The sequence below is a fragment of the Pseudorca crassidens genome, chromosome 15 (assembly GCF_039906515.1).
Source record: "Pseudorca crassidens isolate mPseCra1 chromosome 15, mPseCra1.hap1, whole genome shotgun sequence".
Taxonomy (NCBI): domain Eukaryota; kingdom Metazoa; phylum Chordata; class Mammalia; order Artiodactyla; family Delphinidae; genus Pseudorca; species Pseudorca crassidens.
This window is the reverse complement of record NC_090310.1, coordinates 15,626,645-15,645,094: the sequence shown is the minus strand read 5'-3', so window position 1 is coordinate 15,645,094 and position 18,450 is coordinate 15,626,645. Positions and strand designations below refer to the sequence as shown.

Sequence of the window (18,450 nt, the reverse complement as noted above, 5' to 3'; positions counted from 1 at the left end):
TGTCTGGTGCAGGGAAGCCCAGAAGGTGCTCAGGATGGGGGCAGGGTAGGGCCACTTTGGTCCAGGTCTTTATTGGGGAAGAGGGTGGGGGTCACTAGGTCTTGTTCTTGCCTTTGCCTGGAGGTAGCTGGAGGGGCCGCTCGAGTGCGGTCAGCTTGCTGCTGAGCCTTTCCTCACTGGCCTTGAGCCGTTCCTCCACCAGTTGTTGGAGCTGCTCCAGTTCCTTGTTCATCTGGGTCTTGATGTAGGCCCGGAGGATGGAGACCTGGCCTGCAGGGGCAGGGAAGAAGGGACATGTCAGAAGAGATGCCGTCTGGGGCTGAGGGATTGCCCCTAGCCATGCAAACACAACCTTCCAGGGTGCCCCTGGGAGCTACACTAGTGGCGGTGTTGCTTCAATTCAGAAAATGTCAGCCAGCCCTTCTGTGAGAGAAATATGGGCAGAGTGGCTGTGCTGCTGCATTTTCTGGATTGCTACTTAGTAGCCTTGTGACCTTAGGCAGGTGACTTAACCTTTCCATGCCTCAGTTTCCTCTGTGTAAAATGCAGATAGTGATAGCACCTAGAAACTAGGATTGAGAGAGGATTAAATGGGTTAATAGATGTAAAATGTGGGAATTCCCTGGCAGTCCAGTGGTTACAACTCCACAATTCCACTGCAGGGGGCATGGGTTCGATTCCTGGTCAGGGAGCTAAGATACTGCAAGCCACACGGCACAGACAAAAAAAAAAAAAAAAAGGTCTATATATATATATGCTTAAAATGGGGCCTGCCTGGCACATAGTGTTGTCAAATGTGTGCTGGCTATTATTGTCATTGGGTTGGTTTTTTTTTTCCTAATATTTATTTATTTACTTTTGGCTGTGTTGGGTCTCCATTGCCGTGCATGGGCTTTCTTTAGTTGTGGCGAGCGGGGGTACTCTTCCTTGTGGCACGCGGATTTCTCATTGTGGTGGCTTCTCTTGTTGTGGAGCACAGGCTCTAGGCACGCGGGCTTCAGTAGTTGTGGCTCACAGGCTTAGTTGCTCCACGACATGTGGGATCTTCCCGGACCAGGGCTTGAACCCGTGTCCCTTGCATTGGCAGGTGGATTCTTAACCACTGCACCGCCAGGGAAGCCCTATTGTCATTGGTTTTATAATCCTTTTCTGGGACTCCTGCCTCACCCCCAGCAGCTGTGCTTTTATCTGTTTGCCATCTTGGACTTCTGCATAAGGAATCATTTGGAGAAAGGACACCATGACTAAAACAAAAATTCTGAAGTCCTGATATGGTCTAAACCCTTCATTTCACACCTGCCCAAAGTCACAGGGAACCCTAACCCCTCCAGGTCCTCACTTGGCTCTGGCTCTGGCTGGACCACTGTTTCCGGTTCCTCCTCATCTGGGGTGAGTGCCTGCTCCTCCACCTCTTCGCCCTCTTCTTTCTCTGCAAGCGAGAAGGCAGGAGGAGGCTTCAGCCCCAGCCCAGTCCAGCCCTCGCCCCGGCATTCTCCCTTACCCGTCTCATCCTTTGGCCAGAGCTTGGGTGCCTGTAGCCCCATGTAAGTCAAAGATAGATCCAGCCGCACCTGGAAAGAGGGAGGAAGATGTCTGCACTGAGGGAAAGCGGGGAGATGAGGGGTGGCCTCTTGTAGCCCATGGCCCAGTACCTGGGGTGTGAAGACATATTTGTAGAGCTTGAAGTGGCGGAAGTAGGTGTTGACCACATAATCTGCCAGGGCCAGCAGCTGTTCCTCCTTAAAGAGGTTGATACTGAAGGGGGGCCGCTGTGGGGATGATTGGGAGTTAGAGGACTGACCACCTCCTGAAGCCCTCACCTTTTCTCCAAGTGCCCGGCAATCCAGGAGCAGGAAGAGCCCACTGTGGCCTTCAGAGGAAGATGAGGGTCATGTGTGTAAGAGAGGGTGGGAGGCTGGGCTAGACCTTATCTAGGGGGAGAGTGAAACTGACCCTGATTCCGTGGCAAAAAAGAACACTGGTGAAGTAGCGGTAACATTCCTCCACGTTGCCCAAGGGGGTTGCTGGGAGGGAAGGCAAGATGTGACAGTGAGTACTCTCCCTGATAATCATTCATTTTAGTCACTCAACAGCTACTTATTGAGCATGAGCTTTAGAAGTAGAAAGATATAGGCAACAAATATTGAGTACCCACTATGCACTGTTCTGGGCACTGAACCAGACAAGTTCCTGCCCTTAAGAAGCGTATTTTCTAGTGGAAGTGACAGACAATAAACCAAGAAATACATAGTTTAGCTCTCGTTAAACATTCTGTAGAAAATTAGTTCCAGGAGTAAAGCAAGAGCTGTTTTATTGAGCACTGTGCATATATCTACATCTATTATATATAATATTTCTCAGAACAGTTTCATAACGTTAGTGCTGTAGCCTTATTATAGATAAGGAAATAGAGGATTTCAAAGGTGAAATAACGGGTGTGATACTGCTGCTAGTGATGACAGAACAAAGATTTCAGGTGCTAATCCTGCTTTTACTTCCCCTGGTCACTTATGCCAGCCTTCTCCTCTCCCCTGGACTCACAGCCTTCGGGGGCCTTCTCTTACCAATACAGGCCTTGTGAAGATCTTGGAGCAGGGCACAAGCCGTTGATGTCTGCTCCAGGGAGAAGCCTTGTTGGCGGCAGAAGATGAGTGCATGGGAGAAGAGGTCCAGGGTGATGGCGTCCCGCAGGCTCTGCGCAGGAGAGCCTAGTCCCAACAGCTCGGCCAGCACCCTTGGGAGGGAGAGAGGAAGGAATGAGTGACAACCGGAGCCTCTCTTCACCGCCCCACACTAGTGTACAACAGGCTTTGGAGCCAGGCATTCCTCATGCCTTCCCAGCCCATCCACCTCCCAGCCTTCCCCAAGAGCTAGCTCTTATTCCCCTCCCTGCTCCCCTTGCATACTCCCTCATCTCCTCAACATTGGCTGTCTTCTCCAGCCTGTGCATGGAATGGATGTCCAGGTACTTCCTGTCATAGGAAAAGAGGGGAAAAGGTGTTGGTGGCCATTATGCATTACCCTCATAACAGGGCTATGATGGCTAGAGCACTGGACTGGGAACCAAGAGACCTGAGTTAGAGGTTTGGCCCTTCCACTGAATTGCTGTGTAACCTTAGGCAGGTCACTTCCCTCTCTGGGCCTCACTTTCTCCATCTGTAAATAGAGGGTATGGCCAAAATGAACTCTTATGATCCTCTTCATTTCTAAAGCGTAGGGTTAGGAAACTTGAGTTCTGGTCTCTGCCACTCCCTACCGTATAACTGGGCAAGTCTCCCTCTGTGAACCTCAGTGTCCCCATTTGTACAATGCTCCGTAGAGGCACTGACACTACATTTACATTCTCAGTCTTTGGCTCCCCTCTTCTCACACTCTCTTTGGACTGGGGCAGCAGGAGACCTGACTTAGTCATCTCGGGTAATTGCATCTCTGGGCCTCAGTCTCCTCATCTGTAAAATGAGGATACCGTCGCTGTTTGACAGGATTGTGGGGAAGCCCTAAAGGAGTAATACAAGTGTGAAGGGTAACTTTCCCCCAAAGCTCTTCACACTCACCATATGCAGATCCGGGGCTGGGGCAGTGGCGGCTGCAGAGAGAAAGCGCATTGGGAAAGGCAGAGCTGTGTTGTTCATGGCCCCTAGTTCTTGAGCCGTTGCGAATCTCTAGCGGGCCTAAGAACGCGCTAACTTGCCTTCTCATCTTAAAGACTAGCTACGAGCAATGCTGGCGGGCTGGGCTTCAGCGACCCCTAAGTACTATTCATGAGCATATTAACAAGGGGGGGTCACACACCCCCGTCTCTTCACCAAGGCAGCCCGGGAAACGTCTTGAACGTTAGAAAGCATAACGACGGGTGGCGCCCTGCTGGGGAGCCCTTTTATAAACATTCATGAGCGGACGACTCTGTCCAGTCCTCACCGGGAACAAGTCGGCTGCAGGATCCTCATCCGCATTCACCGAAGCCACGGTTCCCGACTCGCTATGCACACCTGTTCCCATCCGCGTGGCCGATTCATCCAATGACCTGAGGTCTTTCTTGGGTTCTCTCCGCAGTTCGTAGTGCTGTTCAAGCTCCGATTGCATTTTCAGTCCCTGGAATTGGCTGGACTTCCGGCGGATCATCTTGTCGCTCCTCTGTGCCGCGGGGCACCACAGGTTCTGTCCTGCCTCGGTTCTGGGACAGCCGGTTCTCCGGCAGAGGCTGCCAAGGCCTGGCCCTCTATCGACGCTTCAGCCAATCTACGCTGCAGAGAGGCCCGGTGCAGCCAATCCGCTGGGGGCGTCTTCCTCCGTCTCAACGGTGACCGTTGCTAAGGGGGTTCTTGGAGCAAGAGAGAAAGTGTACGGCGCTCGCCAATCAGTGAGAAGAGAATGCGCGTGCGTAGTAAGCCGCAAGGCCCGCCCCCGTGCCCTCGCTTCAAAGTTGCTATTCTGAGGCAGGCGATGTCATTAGGACTGGAGAGTGGAAGTGTGTTGTCGGTTACCATAGGAACTGTCTACTGGCCAATCACTGAGAGGAAGAGGCGGTGTTCAGGAAGAAACCAAACGGGACCCGAAAGGCGGCACAAAGCGCGACCAATAGAAACAGGAAGTGGAGAAGATTTCTCCACATCCGGTACTGCCTGTGGCGCCTGCGCTCTGTGCTGGGGAGGCCAGTGACGTCCAGGGGAGTCCAAGATGGCGGCGGTGGGGTGATTCTGCTGCCGGTGAGGGGCCCGGGGCCGGCGGGGCAGGGTCCAGCAGGTGGGTGCGGAGGAGGCTCGGGGCCGCAGGAGCTCCGGCCGCTTCCACATCTCTGCTCTCTGTGTTCTGCAGGTGACGGAAGCGTCGCCTCCGCCTGCCTGACGTGCCTCGGGAGAGCCTGCGCCGCTCCTCCCCGCCGCGGCCATGTCTGGGCCCGGCAACAAACGCGCCGCCGGCGATGGGGGCTCGGGGCCCCCAGAGAAGAAGCTGAGTCGCGAGGAGAAGACCACAACCACGCTTATAGAGCCCATTCGTCTTGGGGGCATCTCTTCCACGGTTCGTGGGCTCCTGTTTCAGGCCTCACAACTTACCAGAACTCCCATCTCTGTTCTCCGTCCACGTCGTCCAGAACCTTACTCCCAGTTCCCCAGGTTTAGCAAGATCCACTTTTCAGAACACTCTGTTGAAAGAAACCGAGGACACGACGTCTGCCTTCCCTTTACAGATAGGAAAACAGGTTTTCAGAGGGCGTGTGACTTGTCAAAGACTTCAGAGTTAGGAAGAGGCAGAAGCAGAACGTGACCCTCCTCACAACCGAGACGCTTTCTCTGTGGGTGTCTGAGCCTCTTTAAATCCTGTTAGCAGTTAGTCTGGGGTTACTCCCCTCTCCCATCCATTCCATTTTGCTTTTCTTTGTCTCTTTCTATGATTGGGTTCTTGGTCCCTGCTTGACCCTCTTCTCGGCCCCTTTGTTTCCTTGGTAGGAGGAGATGGACTTGAAGGTTTTGCAGTTCAAGAATAAGAAACTGGCAGAGCGGTTGGAACAGAGACAGGCTTGTGAAGATGAACTCCGAGAACGAATTGAGAAGTTGGAGAAGCGGCAGGCCACAGATGACGCCACACTCCTCATTGTCAATCGCTACTGGGCCCAGGTGGATGCCCTTCTACTTTCCAAGACCTGGCCTTGATCCAGCTGCCAATCCTCAGACTCCTCTGCTAGGAAAGGAGTATCATGCTGGGAAGCACCTGAGGGATTCATAACATTTTTGGTGCTTTCTCCCTTCAGCTGGATGAAACTGTGGAAGCCCTTCTCCGACACCATGAGAGCCAGGGGGAGCTGTCTTCAGGGACAGAGGCGCCTGGGACCCAGGAGGGGCCAACACGTGATGAGACCCCTCTCACAGAGCCAGGGACATCGGAGCTGAGGGGTAGGGCCAGAGCCCTGGGATCTGGGAAGCTTAATTAAGTTCTGGGGAAGGTCCTGGAGAGGAGGGAACTTTGACATTAGGCTGCTGAATTCCCTGCTTGCGCGCGCGCGCGCGCACACACACACACACACAAATTGATTTCATATCTGGGCAGCAAAGGGCAGTGGGTAAGAACACAGGTTTTGGAATCTGAGTGACATGGTTAAGAGTACAATTCATGTTTTGACATTCTTAGTTCAAAAAAGTATTAAATGCTGACTGTGTAGTTGACATTGTTGTAGCTTTGGAGGAGACAAAGAAAATAAAAAAGAAATACTTAACTGCCCCAGCCATTAGGGAGGAAGTGGTTATAAACCATAAAAAAAAGTATAGGGGTCCCTGAATGGGAATTAGTGTGTATGCACACTAGTTTAGCTTAGGAAGGCAGAGAAGGCCTTCCCTGAGGAAGTGATTTGGTAGCTCTCTGGCTTTGAGGAAATTACCTCACTGAACTGCAGTTATTTCACTTTTAAGATGGGGATAACAACAGTACTACAGGTGTTGGTTATGTTGACTCAGTGAGCCATAGAGAGTTGAAGGAGGCGATCTGGAACTTGGTAAAGAGTGGTGGTAACTGTTACCATTATCCTCATGAGGGTCTGTCCGTCCCTCCCAGAGCCCCTGCCAGTGCAGCTGCGGCCACCTCTCAGTGAGCCAGCCTTGGCTTTTGTGGTGGCCCTGGGTGCAAGCAGTAGTGAGGAGGTGGAGCTGCAGCTGCAGGGCCGCATGGAATTCTCCAAGGCAGCTGTGTCCCGTGTCGTGGAGGCCTCTGACCGCCTACAGCGCCAGGTGGAGGAACTCTGTCAGCGAGTATACAGCCGAGGTTAGTTCTTTGTGCCCCCACCCCAGAGGTGTCCAACTCCATTTGCATCTTTATGGTATCCCCTCCTCAGTGCTCCTGGCCCAGAGGCAGCCACAGTTCCCCAAGGAATAAATCAGCCATGTTTTCAGGTGCAGGCTTAGGCTGTTGATGGTGGCTCTCGCTTTGATTCCTGGAGTTGAGCTCTAGAGAGACGGGTGGGAGGAGTTGTTGATGCCGGGGGAGCCTCCCCCTTGTGGCTGGAGACCTCTTGGGAGCATTGTGCACAAATCTTGGTGGCAGTTGCTGACCCACGAGGCATAGCAGCAAGTGCCCAGGCTTTGCAGGCAGACTGACTTCTCTCAGCCTTACTTCTGTCAGTCCAGCCTGGGCGTTCTGAGCAGATGGCTCTCCTCTCTGAGCTGGTTTCCTCCTTTGTGCAGTGGGGACAAAGACTCCTGGCTTTGTCATGAGAAAATGGCAAGACAGCTGGTGGATCACACTGGGCAATGACCTAGCAGACTCCAGGATGAGTTAGTACTTTGACCCATTGCCTTGGACTTGGCTCTTACCCGAGCCCTCCCTTCACAGGGGACAGTGAGCCCCCCAGTGAGGCGGCTCGGGCACGCACCCGGGAGCTGGGCCGTGAGAACCGGCGACTGCAGGACTTGGCCACCCAGCTACAGGAGAAGCACCACCGCATCTCATTGGAGGTGGGAGTTGGGCTTTTAGGGTGGGATTAGAACCAGGGCAGGGTTTGGATTAGATGGGCACCCAAGGATCTCAGGGAGCCGGGTTTCTTATCTAAGTACCTGTCCCCTTCCTTGTCCCCAGTACTCTGAGCTCCAGGATAAAGTGACATCTGCAGAGACCAAAGTGCTGGAGATGGAGACGACAGTAGAAGACCTGCAGTGGGACATTGAGAAGTTGCGGAAGCGTGAGCAAAAGCTCAATAAGCACCTAGCGGAGGCCTTGGAGCAGGTGGGGTCAGACACTGGGTCAGATGGAGCCAGAGCAGGGTACTTGGGGCCCTCGCTTCTCTCCTCCACACCCTGTCTCCTCTGTCTTCTCTTCACAGCTCAACTCTGGCTACTATGTATCTGGGAGCTCCTCAGGCTTTCAGGGGGGCCAGATCACACTCAGCATGCAGAAGGTGAGCAGCAGCATTCTTCCTCGTCCCTCCCACCACCTTTTCTCTACCCTACCCTTGAACATCCCCTTAGGATTAAGGACAGACGTCCAGCTGTGGTCTCGGAGGTCTTTCCCCGTTACTCACAGTGCTCTTTATTTCATTCTTTCATACGTGTATTCAGTAAATAATTGCTGAACACTAAGTGCTAGGTACTGTGTAGGAAGCAGGCATTTTGGAGAACGAAACAGACAGGAATTAAACCTTTCATGGAGCTTAAGTTCTAGTTTGGGTAACTGACAAGAATTAGGTAAGGTCGTATGTACATCAGCTGGTTAAAAGTACCACTTAGGGGCTTCCCTGGTGGCGCAGTGGTTGAGAGTCCGCCTGCCGATGCAGGGGACACGGGTTCGTGCCCCGGTCCGGGAGGATCCCACGTGCCGCGGAGCGGCTGGGCCTGTGAGCCATGGCCGCTGAGCCTGCGCGTCCGGAGCCTGTGCTCCACGGCGGGAGAGACCACAACAGTGAGAGGCCCGCGTACTGCAAAAAAAAAAAAAAAAAAAAAAAAAGTACCACTTAGAAAAGAGATGTTGGGGTATGTTGGAGTCAATTGGCATTCTCAGTTGTGTAGCTGAGAAAGGGCCTTGCTGCCGCTGTCTCATTCCTTGTCCTGCTTTTGCTCTCTCAATTCTTGGTCGTTGCACACTTTTTTGGTGCTACAGGGTCACTGCGCCCTGTCTCCCCTTGCTCAGCTTGCTCTTCAGGTCTTCCAGGAAGGCTTCCCTGACCCCCTGTCAGTTACAAGCCTTGCTTCCCAGCACTGACCAGGCAGTACTGAGTTTTCTCCTACTTGCCTGGGAGCCCTTAGGAAAGTGCCTGGGTCCGGCTTGTCACTGGGCCTTCAGAGTACATCACTGCTCTGCAGATGGGAGCTTGGGTAGGGCATATGGTGGGGCTATGAGGGAACCATGCGTCCTGGCCTGGCCCTGCCTCCCACTGCCCTTCCCACTCCTCAGTTTGAGATGCTGAATGCGGAGTTGGAGGAAAACCAGGAATTGGCCAATAGCCGCATGGCAGAGCTGGAGAAGCTGCAGGCAGAACTTCAGGGGGCTGTGCGGACCAATGAGCGCCTCAAGGTGAGCTGTGTTTGGGGCTGGGAGGGCCTGAGCCTGCACGGTAGGAGCTGAGCTCTGAAACCTCTTGCTGATTGCCTTTGGACATCCCTACCCCTAGGTAGCCCTGCGGAGTCTTCCTGAGGAGGTGGTACGGGAGACAGGGGAGTACCGAATGCTGCAGGCGCAGTTCTCACTGCTCTACAATGAGTCTCTGCAAGTGAAGACCCAGCTGGACGAGGCCCGTGGGCTGCTGCTGGCCACCAAGAATTCCCACCTGAGGCACATTGAGCACATGGAGGTATGCCCTTGGAACAGGGGCAGGGGACAGGGGTAAAGGCCAGACCCTTAGGGTCAGATTGTTCCTGGGTCAAGGGTGTCAGAGGCCCTGTGTGCCTGCCAGAGGTCCCTTGGGAGTAAATTCCTCCTGAGCTGCTGAGGCCTGAGGTAGGGGGGGCTTGCCAGGAACTAAGGGGTTGGGTGGGTCCTTAATGCCTCAACCCACAGAGTGATGAGCTGGGGCTGCAGAAGAAGCTGCGCACAGAGGTTATCCAGCTGGAGGATACGCTGGCCCAGGTACGCAAGGAGTACGAGATGCTGCGCATCGAGTTTGAACAGAACCTGGCGGCCAACGAGCAGGCGGGTATGTGGTGAGGACAGGGTTGAGGTGGGGCCTTATCTGGGATTGCTGGGCCCTGGTGTGGCCAGATGCTTATGGCCAGATGTAAGAGGTTAAGTCCTTTCTTCTCCCAGAGCCTCATCTCTCTGTGGAAAATGGGGACCACACCACCTGACTCAAAGGCGCAGTGAGGCTTACAGCCAGATGAGGTGGCTCATGGAGCAGACTCAGGCAGAACGGGAGCTGTCACCCTCATCCATACTTCTCTGGCCTTATGGTGCCTCTCTGAGATACTAATTCATGTTTCACAGATTTATTGAACACTTTCTATGACCCAGGCTCAGTTCTAGGCTTTGGGATGATACCAGTGAACAAAACACGACAGATCCCTGTTGTGGAGCAGTGTTACAGTGAGGGAAGACAGACAACAAAGGAGGAAAAAATTGAACGTGTATATTAGGTTGTGACAAATATATCAAGAAAAATAAAGCAGGGAGGGAAGATAGGAAGTATTATGAGAAATGCCGGGGAAATGTAACTAAGAAGATGATATTTGTTTAAAAAGCTAAAAGAAGTGGACTAACTTACTTTTATGAATTTACAGTTAGTCGTGTGTTCCTTTGAAAGGAAATTTGGAAATATTTTAGAAGTCTGCATTAGCAGAAATAACACACATAGGCAGTGTCAAGTTATGTTTAGGTGAATTCTCTTCATTTGTTTGATGAGATCACACTCTCTACATAAGGCTTCAGTTGTTATCTCCTTTGTAATGAGAGTGATGGCTCTGGCCCTGCCCCTTCCCCCACTGAGGGGTTGGGCCCCTAACCCAGGGACCAATCCAGCCTTCAACCCAGCCTTGGTTTCCTGTACTCTTCCAGGGCCCATCAACCGGGAGATGCGCCACCTGATCAGCAGCCTCCAAAACCACAACCACCAGCTAAAGGGGGACGCTCAGCGATACAAGCGGAAGCTGCGGGAAGTGCAGGCTGAGATTGCCAAGGTGAGGAGGGGCTGCTTGGGGAAAGCTGCGGCTAGACCCCAGTGAGCACGTCTCACCTCAGCCCTGTTCTCTCTGTGCTTTGCAGCTCCGGGCCCAGGCCAGTGGCTCTACCCACTCCATCCCCACCCTGGGCCACCCGGAGGACTCTGGCCTGAGTGCCCCAGCCCCAGGGAAAGAAGAGGGTGGGCCAGGCCCTGTTGGTGCCCCTGATGCCAGAAAGGAGATGGCTTCAATGCCTGGCGCTGCCATTACTACCTCCTTGGTGAAGAAGGAAGACCTGGTCCCTTCTGAGGAAGAGGCCCAGGCCCTGACCCCCGGGGCCCAGGGCCCCTCCTCCCGGGCCCGAGAACCTGAGGCTAAACCCAAGCGGGAGCTTCGGGAGCGGGAAGGGCCTGGGCTGGGACCCCCATCTGTAGCCTCAGCTCTCTCAAGGACTGATCGGGAGAAGGTCAAGGTGGAGGAGGCCAAGAGGAAGGAGTCAGAGCTCCTCAAAGGTCTCCGAGCAGAGCTCAAGTGAGGCCCTGTTCCTTTCTCCTTCCCGCCCCTGCCAAGTGGCCTCCAACCCTACTCACCAAGCCTTCCTCCTATGCCTCCCCCAGGAAGGCCCAGGAAAGTCAGAAGGAGATGAAACTGCTGCTGGACATGTATAAGTCTGCACCCAAGGAGCAGCGGGATAAGGTGCAGCTCATGGCAGCGGAACGCAAGGCCAAGGCTGAGGTGAGGGCAGGTAGGGCCTATGAGGTGTGCAGAGAGGCTGCCCCAGGGGGTTGTAACCAGAGCAGAGCCCTAGGTCAGCAGGAAGCAGTGACAAGAGAGCTCCCTCCTTCTGGTGGTTATAGGTCGATGAGCTACGGAGCCGTATCCGGGAATTAGAGGAGAGGGATCGGAGAGAGAGCAAGAAGATCGCGGATGAGGATGCCCTGCGGCGCATTCGTCAGGCAGAGGAGCAGATAGAACACCTGCAACGCAAGTTGGGTGCCACCAAGCAGGTGCGACCCCGTTCTGGTCCCCTTGCTTCTGAATATTGGAATTCGCTAAACCTCCTGTTCTAGCACATGGCCTGGGTCCATTCTGTGGTTCTTTGCTCAGCCATGTTTTCCTGTGGTTTCCCCACTGTCGTCTTGTCCATCTACTACATTCCATCTTGTCCTTGCCCACTTGCTGCAGGAGGAGGAGGCTCTGCTCTCAGAGATGGATGTGACAGGCCAGGCTTTTGAGGACATGCAGGAGCAGAATGGGCGGCTGCTACAGCAGTTGCGGGAAAAGGACGATGCCAACTTTAAGCTGATGTCAGAGCGGATCAAGGCCAACCAGATTCATAAGCTACTGCGGGAGGAGAAGGATGAGCTGGGCGAGCAGGTTCTTGGCCTCAAGTCTCAGGTATGGCTGCCCTGGGCTTGTTAGAGTGGAGCTGGAGAGGCAGGGGCTCCCCAGCACTGAGTCCCCACCCCTGTCCTCAGGTGGATGCCCAGCTGCTGACCGTGCAGAAGCTGGAGGAAAAAGAGCGGGCCTTGCAGGGCAGCCTCGGGGGTGTGGAGAAGGAGCTGACACTGCGCAGCCAGGCCCTGGAGCTCAACAAGAGGAAGGTGAGGCCAGACCTATGCGAGGGGACAGCAACCTGGGATGCTGGCTCACAGCCTCACTTTGTGACTCTGCCTAGAGAACTTGAAGCAGATGACCTGGGCCGAAGTCTGGCTCTGCTTCATCTCACAGCCCAGCTCATGTCTCAGACACTTACTGTGTTCCAAACTGTGTGCTGGAGGACTTTGCATGCTTGGTCACATTTCAGTCTGAAAATAATCCTACAACAGTTTTTATTACCACCTTTCATAAGTAAGAAGATTGAGGCTCAGGGAGGTAGCTGACTTGCTCAAGAAAAAGTGGAACTGGAATTTGGGCCTGGGGTCTCCTTGGCTCCTCAGCCCACGTCCTGACACTGCATTGGTTAGCTGTGAAATGTGCATGGTGGTCTCTGTCATGTAGTTGTATTAAACCTAAGAAATGTTTAGCTTGTGGTAGTTGTTCTTCTGAGGGCAACAGAGTTAGGAATGATCTGTGGCGCCCTCTTGGTGATATCACTCCTCTAGCTTATGGTAAAGGCTTAAGATTAACATTGACTTTCATCTTTTTTCCCCTCCTGGACTTTTTTTCTTCTCCATTTGGCTCATTCATTTAAGCAGTATTAGTCATACCCTTGTTATATCCCAGGACCTGCACTGAGTGCTGGGGAGATCACGGGAACAAGACCGCCCTGCTGGAAGTGGGAACTTCCAGTTTTGAGGGGCAGATAGCAAGCCGATAATCCCACAGACAAAATAACATCATTACAGATCACGGCATGTGTTTTGTGGGGGGGGGGGGGGTGGCACGCTGCACAACTTGTGGGCCACGGCAGTGAAAGCCTGGAATCCTAACTACTAGGCCACCAGGGAACTCACAGTATGTCTTATGAAGGAAATAGAGGCGGATGAAAGAAAAATAGGACAGTGTGTCTCAGGAGGTGACATTTGAGCTGAGGCCTCGGGGTTGCAGGAAAAAAATGTGTGTTGAGGGGAGCAGAAAGAGGAGCCCGGTGAAGCCTCAAAGACAGGAGAGAGCGTTATGCAGGTGAGGAACTGAAGGTGTTGGGAATGAGGTAGACTAGGAGGAGGTGAGGGTTCAGAGGTCAGGAGACAGAACCAGTTCCAGTGAAGATACTGGACTTACCCCAAGAGCAGGTATCACTGGATGGTTGACACTAGCATCTGTGGGCCATGGCTCCACATGCCTGACTCCCCAGGCTCAGGCAAACGGTGCCCCTCCTCCCCGCTCCACCCACCTCAGGCTGTGGAAGCAGCTCAGCTGGCCGAGGACCTGAAGGTACAGCTGGAGCACGTGCAGACACGGCTGCGAGAGATCCAGCCTTGCCTGGCAGAGAGCCGGGCTGCCCGTGAGAAAGAGAGCTTCAACCTCAAGAGGGCTCAGGTGTGTGGTGGGCAGGGGTGGGGGCGGGGTGGGGGCAGGAGGTTCAGATTGAGGACCCTTGCACTCAGCCTAGCCCCTCTCCTGCCCCAGGAGGACATCTCACGGCTGCGGCGCAAGCTGGAGAAGCAGAGGAAGGTGGAGGTTTACGCAGATGCCGATGAAATCCTCCAGGAGGAGATCAAGGAGTACAAGGTGGGGCCTTGGGGCTGGGTTGTGCTCCAGGAATCTTAGGTGACCTAGGAATCTTAGATGGGGGGTTGGTGAGAGCTCTGGTGGGTAGTCTGGGGAACCCAGAAATAAGGTAGGATGGCAAAACCTGCGCAGAACCCGATGTGGAGAATCAGATAACTATCAAGTATGGTACACATACTACGTGCCAGGCAGAGTGCCTGGCTAGGTATGAGAGGGCTAGGCACTAGACCTGGTCTCAGATCTCTTGAAACTGACAGTCTGTTGGAGGAGGCAGCCAAGTAATTCTCCCATCTGAGTGATGAGCAGTGTGATGGCAGAGGCCAGAGGGGCTGTGGGAAATCAGGGGAGCCCCTTAACAGCCCTGGTGGTCAGCAGGCTTCCTGGAAGGAATATCATCCAAAGAAAAACTGAAGAGTGAGTCAGCGTTGGCCGTGATGAACGGGGATGAAAGGGTTCCAGCAAAGGGAAAGGCAGAGGTGGAGGCCTTTAGTTGAGAGAGGCGTGCTGGAGGACAGAGCTGGACAGTCGTAGTTGGAGGACAGAACATGGGTTTTGTGGTGAGTGACAAGCCTGGTGGGGGTTGGGCAGTGTTAGATCCTGAAGGGTTTGTAAACCAGGTTGAGCTGCTTGGCGTATCCTGTAGTCACTGTGCAGAGAGCGATGTCTCAAGGATGTTGAGGATGAGGTGCCTGTGGGACTTCTTGGGAGGCTGTCTGGGAAGGCACTCAAAGCAAAAGGGCTGGTGTGGAGGACAGGAGTTTGTGGGGGATTGTCAGCAGAGGCAAAGGTAGAAGCCACATATAACTGTCGTCACCCAGGGAGGGTCTGTGGCATGACACGGAACAGTGTCATGAGGTGAGGGCAGGTAGGGCCTTTGAGGAGCTCTGACTCCTCCCCCGCCGTGGCGAGGGATGGCATCGGCCGTCACTCCCCCTGAGGAGCCTCGAAACTTAAATGATGGACAGAGGAAGAGGAGCTTGTAGCTTAGGAGGAAGGAGAGCGATCTAGAGGGAATTGATTGGGAAAGAGTTTCAAGGAGGCAGGGGTGAGCTCAGAACTGCCAAGAAGGCAAATGAAGCAGGTGTTGAGAGATGCCTCTTGGATTTGGCAGCCTTGGTGGGAGTTCTTGGGCAGAGGTGGAGGTGGAGGTCAGATCACCTGGACTCTCACCCACTGCAGTGAGGAAAGGGTGGAGAGTGAGTCAGTAAGTAGACAACCTGTTGAAGCAGTTTGGCCTTGAAGGGGCAGAGGCAGCTCGAGGCAGCCATGAGGGAGCAGGGAAGGGTTTTTGGAGAAACAACAGACTGCAGCCTGTCAAATGCTGATGGGTAGGGTTCTGAGAGCTAGGGAAGAGGTGATGCTTGTGGGGAGTTGCTGAGGTGGCGGGCAGGGCAGAGGATGAATGTTGGGAATGCTGAGTTGTGGGAATTTCCTGTCTGGAGTTGGAAGTGAGACCTGGTGGCAGGTGGGAAGTTTCAAGATAGGAGAGGAGATTTGTAAAACCTCCTTAGAGAGAAATGAATCCCAGGACCCACAGCAGGATTTCTGGGCAGCACCAGGGATGGGCCCAGTTGAGGGTTGAGAACAGCAGATTTCTAGTGGCACTGCCATGCCCAGCTGTGACTTACCAGATGCAGGTGGAGAGAAGGTAGACAGTCGGCTTAAGTCAGGATTGGGGTTTTGCCAGAGAAGGCCAAAGGGGCAAGAGATGAAGCCCCAGGGCAGAGGAGCTCAGGTTGGACCCTGTGGGTCATTGACCTTTAGAGGGGACATGTGACCACTGGCCATCACCACCCAGATTAGAGGCTAGACTGTGCTACTTTCTAGTTTTGAAACCTGGGCTTTTGAGCCTCAGTTTCCTCATCTGGAGGATGCTTATCCCTACCTCCTAGGGCTATGGTGAGAGTTAGGTGCAGTCTGCTCTGTGGTGGCCTTAGTCTGGACCACCTCTTGCTATCAGCTTGGGATCCGGGCCCTGTCAGGATTGTTCCTGAGCTGATGCCTGTGCCCTGCCCAGGCGCGGTTGACCTGCCCCTGCTGTAACACCCGCAAGAAGGATGCAGTCCTCACCAAGTGCTTCCACGTTTTCTGCTTCGAGTGCGTACGGGGCCGCTATGAGGCCCGCCAGAGGAAGTGCCCCAAGTGCAACGCAGCCTTTGGTGCCCATGACTTCCACCGTGTCTACATCAGCTGAACCCGTAACTCAGGGGACTTTGGAACACCCATGGACCCTGGGGGCTGTGCCTCCAGTCCCTCCCCACCCCACACCCAGTGGCCCCCACCCTCCATTCCGGACCCTGTGGGCCCAGCCCCTCCCCATGTAGTTGGTTTTGGGGGCCCCAGTGCATGCTAGTGGGAGTGGGATTAACCAAGCTCAGTTTCACCTTTTCCCCAAGGTCAGAACTACAGCCTAGGGGGCACTTGCCCTGCACAAAAGGTCTGCTGTGAGAGGCCTGAGGGGCCCAGAGCACTCAACAGAACTTCTTGGAACCTGGCCCTAAACCTTCTCCAACTGACTCCACGGGCCCATCCCAGCCCTAAAGGGGAAATTCCCCAGGCTGTGACTTCCCACACAAGTGGAAGTTCACTACCTGCTTACACACCCACAAGTAAGGACCAGGGATGGGTCAGATCCCCAGCTCCTTGCTCTGAGACTGGGCTCTGGGGCCCAGGGAGTTTCTTTACCCTCTGCTCCCCAGACCTAGGCAGACCTTCCCTCCTGTGGAGTTCCTTGGGCTCTTTGGTCTGGTCTTATACTAAGAGCACCTCCTTGATGGGGGCACTGTCTTCTGGGAAGCTCTAAGGTTGCTGCAGTCACCTTGCACTCATCTTGGGAGTGCTGAACTAAGATCATCAGTTTCTATTCTAATCAGACCCCTCCCAATCTCTACTTCGCTCCCAGGCCCCACTTACAGCCCTGATGCTTCCCAGGGCTCCGCTGGGTCCCCAGCCCTGACCCTGCTTTCATCCTGGTGGCCTTAACTTTAGTGGAGGCAGAACTTCCAGGGGGAAAAAGGGACAGACTAGCGTGCTGGGCCGACTTCCAATCATTCCAGGTAGAAGAGCATCTAATACCCTGTGACTGAGCCTATACCCACAATGCTTCCTGTGTTGCCTGCCCAAGCACACTCTATGGGCTGTGAAGGCAGTATGCAGGGGCCTGGAAGGTGGAGCTGCTGAGAGGTGCAAGGCTCCTCTCGGCCCCTGCTCTAGAGATGTCTTGTATAGGCTGTTAATTGTTTTGAATAAACGTCCAACCCTCAGCCTATAGTCCGGGTAGCCAGGCTTCCTGCCCTAAATGTGGTTCCGGATTTTGGCTGTTACACTTGTTCCCAGCGCTGCCCTGGCTGGCGTGTGAACCTGGAGGGCCTGCACAGATGAGACCCCACTCCCAACAGCTGGTTAGACTGGGCCTTTGGGAGGGGCGCGTCTGCAGGGAGAAAGCGTCGTGGTCAGCACTCTGTCGCCAGCCGGCCCCACCTGTTCCCATGGGGAGGGGCTGACACCCTGGATCTCCGCATCTCTGCCGGCCCGGTCCGTGCGGGCTCGCTGCAGCCCGCGCAGTCATTGGCGGCAGGGGTGCTGGGAACCCCGAGGTGCATCCTGGGAAATGTAGTTCTATATTGGTGCTTCTAGGCAAGATCCTCGGAGGGGAGAGCCGGGTCCCCGGTTGTGCTGGCCAGAGGCGGGCCTGGGCCCAGTCTGTGGGCCGTTTTTCCCCAATGGCTTCACCCGCCCTTCCCCCTCGGACGGACAAGCAGGACGCCTCAGCGGGTCACTTATTTCATTGCGACCTGCACTGGCCACTGGCCTTGTTCTCGGGAACTGTGTGTCCAGCGGCGCCTGTGGGTTCAGTGTGCTGTCGAGTCCGCGGCCGGAGGCTGCACTGGGGCTCGCGCTCGGGCCGGTGTTGACCGGGCTTGGTGCCGGAGCTGGAGCTGGAGCCATGGCCACGGGAGCGGCCGCCGCCTTGTCAGCAGTCACGCCCTTGCGCGAAGCTGCGGCTTTATCAGAGGTCTCACCTTTGCTGGGGCTCGCGGCCTTGTCCGCCTTCGGGCTCCACATGGTGCCCAAGGTATTGGCGGGGCCGCAGCGGTTGGACCAGGTCGGACCGGAGACGGGGGCTACAGTGACTTCCGGCTCAGGGCTGGCGGCAGTGGGCGCGATCGCTGAGGCTCTCGCCGTGGCGGGGGATGGCATCGGGCCGTCGAGGAGGTGTCCGTGGCTCCCGGCAGTGGTGGCCAAGGTGGGAAAAAACGCAGCACATTGCATCATAGCGATGCCGTCTGGCTCTGAGGGGAGCGCTGCGCCCTGGAGCGGGCCGGGGTCCGCCAATCTTCTGTGAGCACTACCCAGGAGTCACCTCCACGTGAGCTCCTTAACAAATGCAAGTGACTGCGACACCTCCCCAAATATCTCTCCTGGGCTAGTCTCCATATCCAGTAGGGCTAAAATCTCTGAGTCCTCATGCTTAATAAAGTATGCCCAAACCACTTTCTCAAGCTCCAGACCAAGGGAGTGGGATGAAAATCCCAGAATTTGTGGGAAGAGCAAGCACTGATGCTGCAGGAAGAACAGAGTAAACTCACCGTAAACGTTGGTTTGCAATGAGCCTGCCCAGTGCTGGGAGGATCTGCCTTAGGGGCTGGTCAGCCCCTTGCACTCAGGATGTTTGATCCCTTACAACCTCAGTGGCTGTGTGATA

At 54.7% G+C, this 18,450-nt stretch overlaps 2 protein-coding genes across 9 annotated transcripts; one reads left to right on the top strand and one right to left on the bottom strand.

Annotated features, from left to right (window-relative positions):
- Positions 1–35: 35 nt before the first annotated feature.
- CFAP119 (cilia and flagella associated protein 119) lies at positions 36–4,475 on the bottom strand. 7 transcript variants are annotated; one of them, XM_067706134.1, is made up of 9 exons: positions 3,919–4,457; positions 3,555–3,586; positions 2,907–2,972; positions 2,565–2,734; positions 1,954–2,024; positions 1,653–1,769; positions 1,502–1,571; positions 1,340–1,429; positions 36–270 (listed from the first exon to the last, which is right to left on the bottom strand). In XM_067706134.1, exons 1-9 carry the CDS (start codon positions 4,120–4,122, stop codon positions 95–97), a joined length of 996 nt encoding a protein of 331 aa, XP_067562235.1. In that variant the 5' UTR covers positions 4,123–4,457; the 3' UTR covers positions 36–94. The 7 variants fall into 7 exon arrangements, 5 of the variants coding, with proteins under 5 accessions (XP_067562235.1, XP_067562233.1, XP_067562234.1 ...); XR_010934859.1 differs by adding an exon at positions 857–1,208 and having other exon boundaries at positions 141–270; positions 1,502–1,769; positions 3,919–4,475; XM_067706132.1 differs by having other exon boundaries at positions 1,502–1,769; positions 3,919–4,461.
- A 102-nt stretch (positions 4,476–4,577) lies between these two features.
- On the top strand, positions 4,578–17,008 carry RNF40 (ring finger protein 40). 2 transcript variants are annotated; one of them, XM_067706121.1, is made up of 20 exons: positions 4,578–4,706; positions 4,816–5,019; positions 5,448–5,615; positions 5,750–5,891; positions 6,547–6,753; positions 7,321–7,442; positions 7,564–7,710; positions 7,808–7,882; positions 8,875–8,994; positions 9,092–9,271; positions 9,478–9,613; positions 10,468–10,589; positions 10,675–11,102; positions 11,189–11,306; positions 11,429–11,578; positions 11,757–11,969; positions 12,050–12,175; positions 13,413–13,553; positions 13,644–13,745; positions 15,763–17,008. In XM_067706121.1, exons 2-20 carry the CDS (start codon positions 4,888–4,890, stop codon positions 15,937–15,939), a joined length of 3,006 nt encoding a protein of 1,001 aa, XP_067562222.1. In that variant the 5' UTR covers positions 4,578–4,706; positions 4,816–4,887; the 3' UTR covers positions 15,940–17,008. The 2 variants fall into 2 exon arrangements, with proteins under 2 accessions (XP_067562222.1, XP_067562223.1); XM_067706122.1 differs by lacking the exons at positions 4,578–4,706; positions 4,816–5,019 and adding an exon at positions 5,065–5,293.
- The last annotated feature ends 1,442 nt before the right edge of the window (positions 17,009–18,450 follow it).

Coding starts and splice junctions, on each gene's coding strand:
- RNF40 (XM_067706121.1), top strand. CDS start 4,888: ATGTCTGGGCCCGGCAACAAACGCGCCGCCGGCGATGGGGGCTCGGGG. Junction 5,892..6,546: donor AGGGACATCGGAGCTGAGGG/GTAGGGCCAGAG, acceptor CGTCCCTCCCAG/AGCCCCTGCCAGTGCAGCTG. Junction 13,746..15,762: donor AGGAGATCAAGGAGTACAAG/GTGGGGCCTTGG, acceptor TGCCCTGCCCAG/GCGCGGTTGACCTGCCCCTG.
- CFAP119 (XM_067706130.1), bottom strand. CDS start 4,122: ATGATCCGCCGGAAGTCCAGCCAATTCCAGGGACTGAAAATGCAATCG. Junction 3,587..3,918: donor CTGCAGCCGACTTGTTCCCG/GTGAGGACTGGA, acceptor TTCTCTCTGCAG/CCGCCACTGCCCCAGCCCCG. Junction 2,973..3,554: donor CAGCCCCGGATCTGCATATG/GTGAGTGTGAAG, acceptor TTCCTATGACAG/GAAGTACCTGGACATCCATT.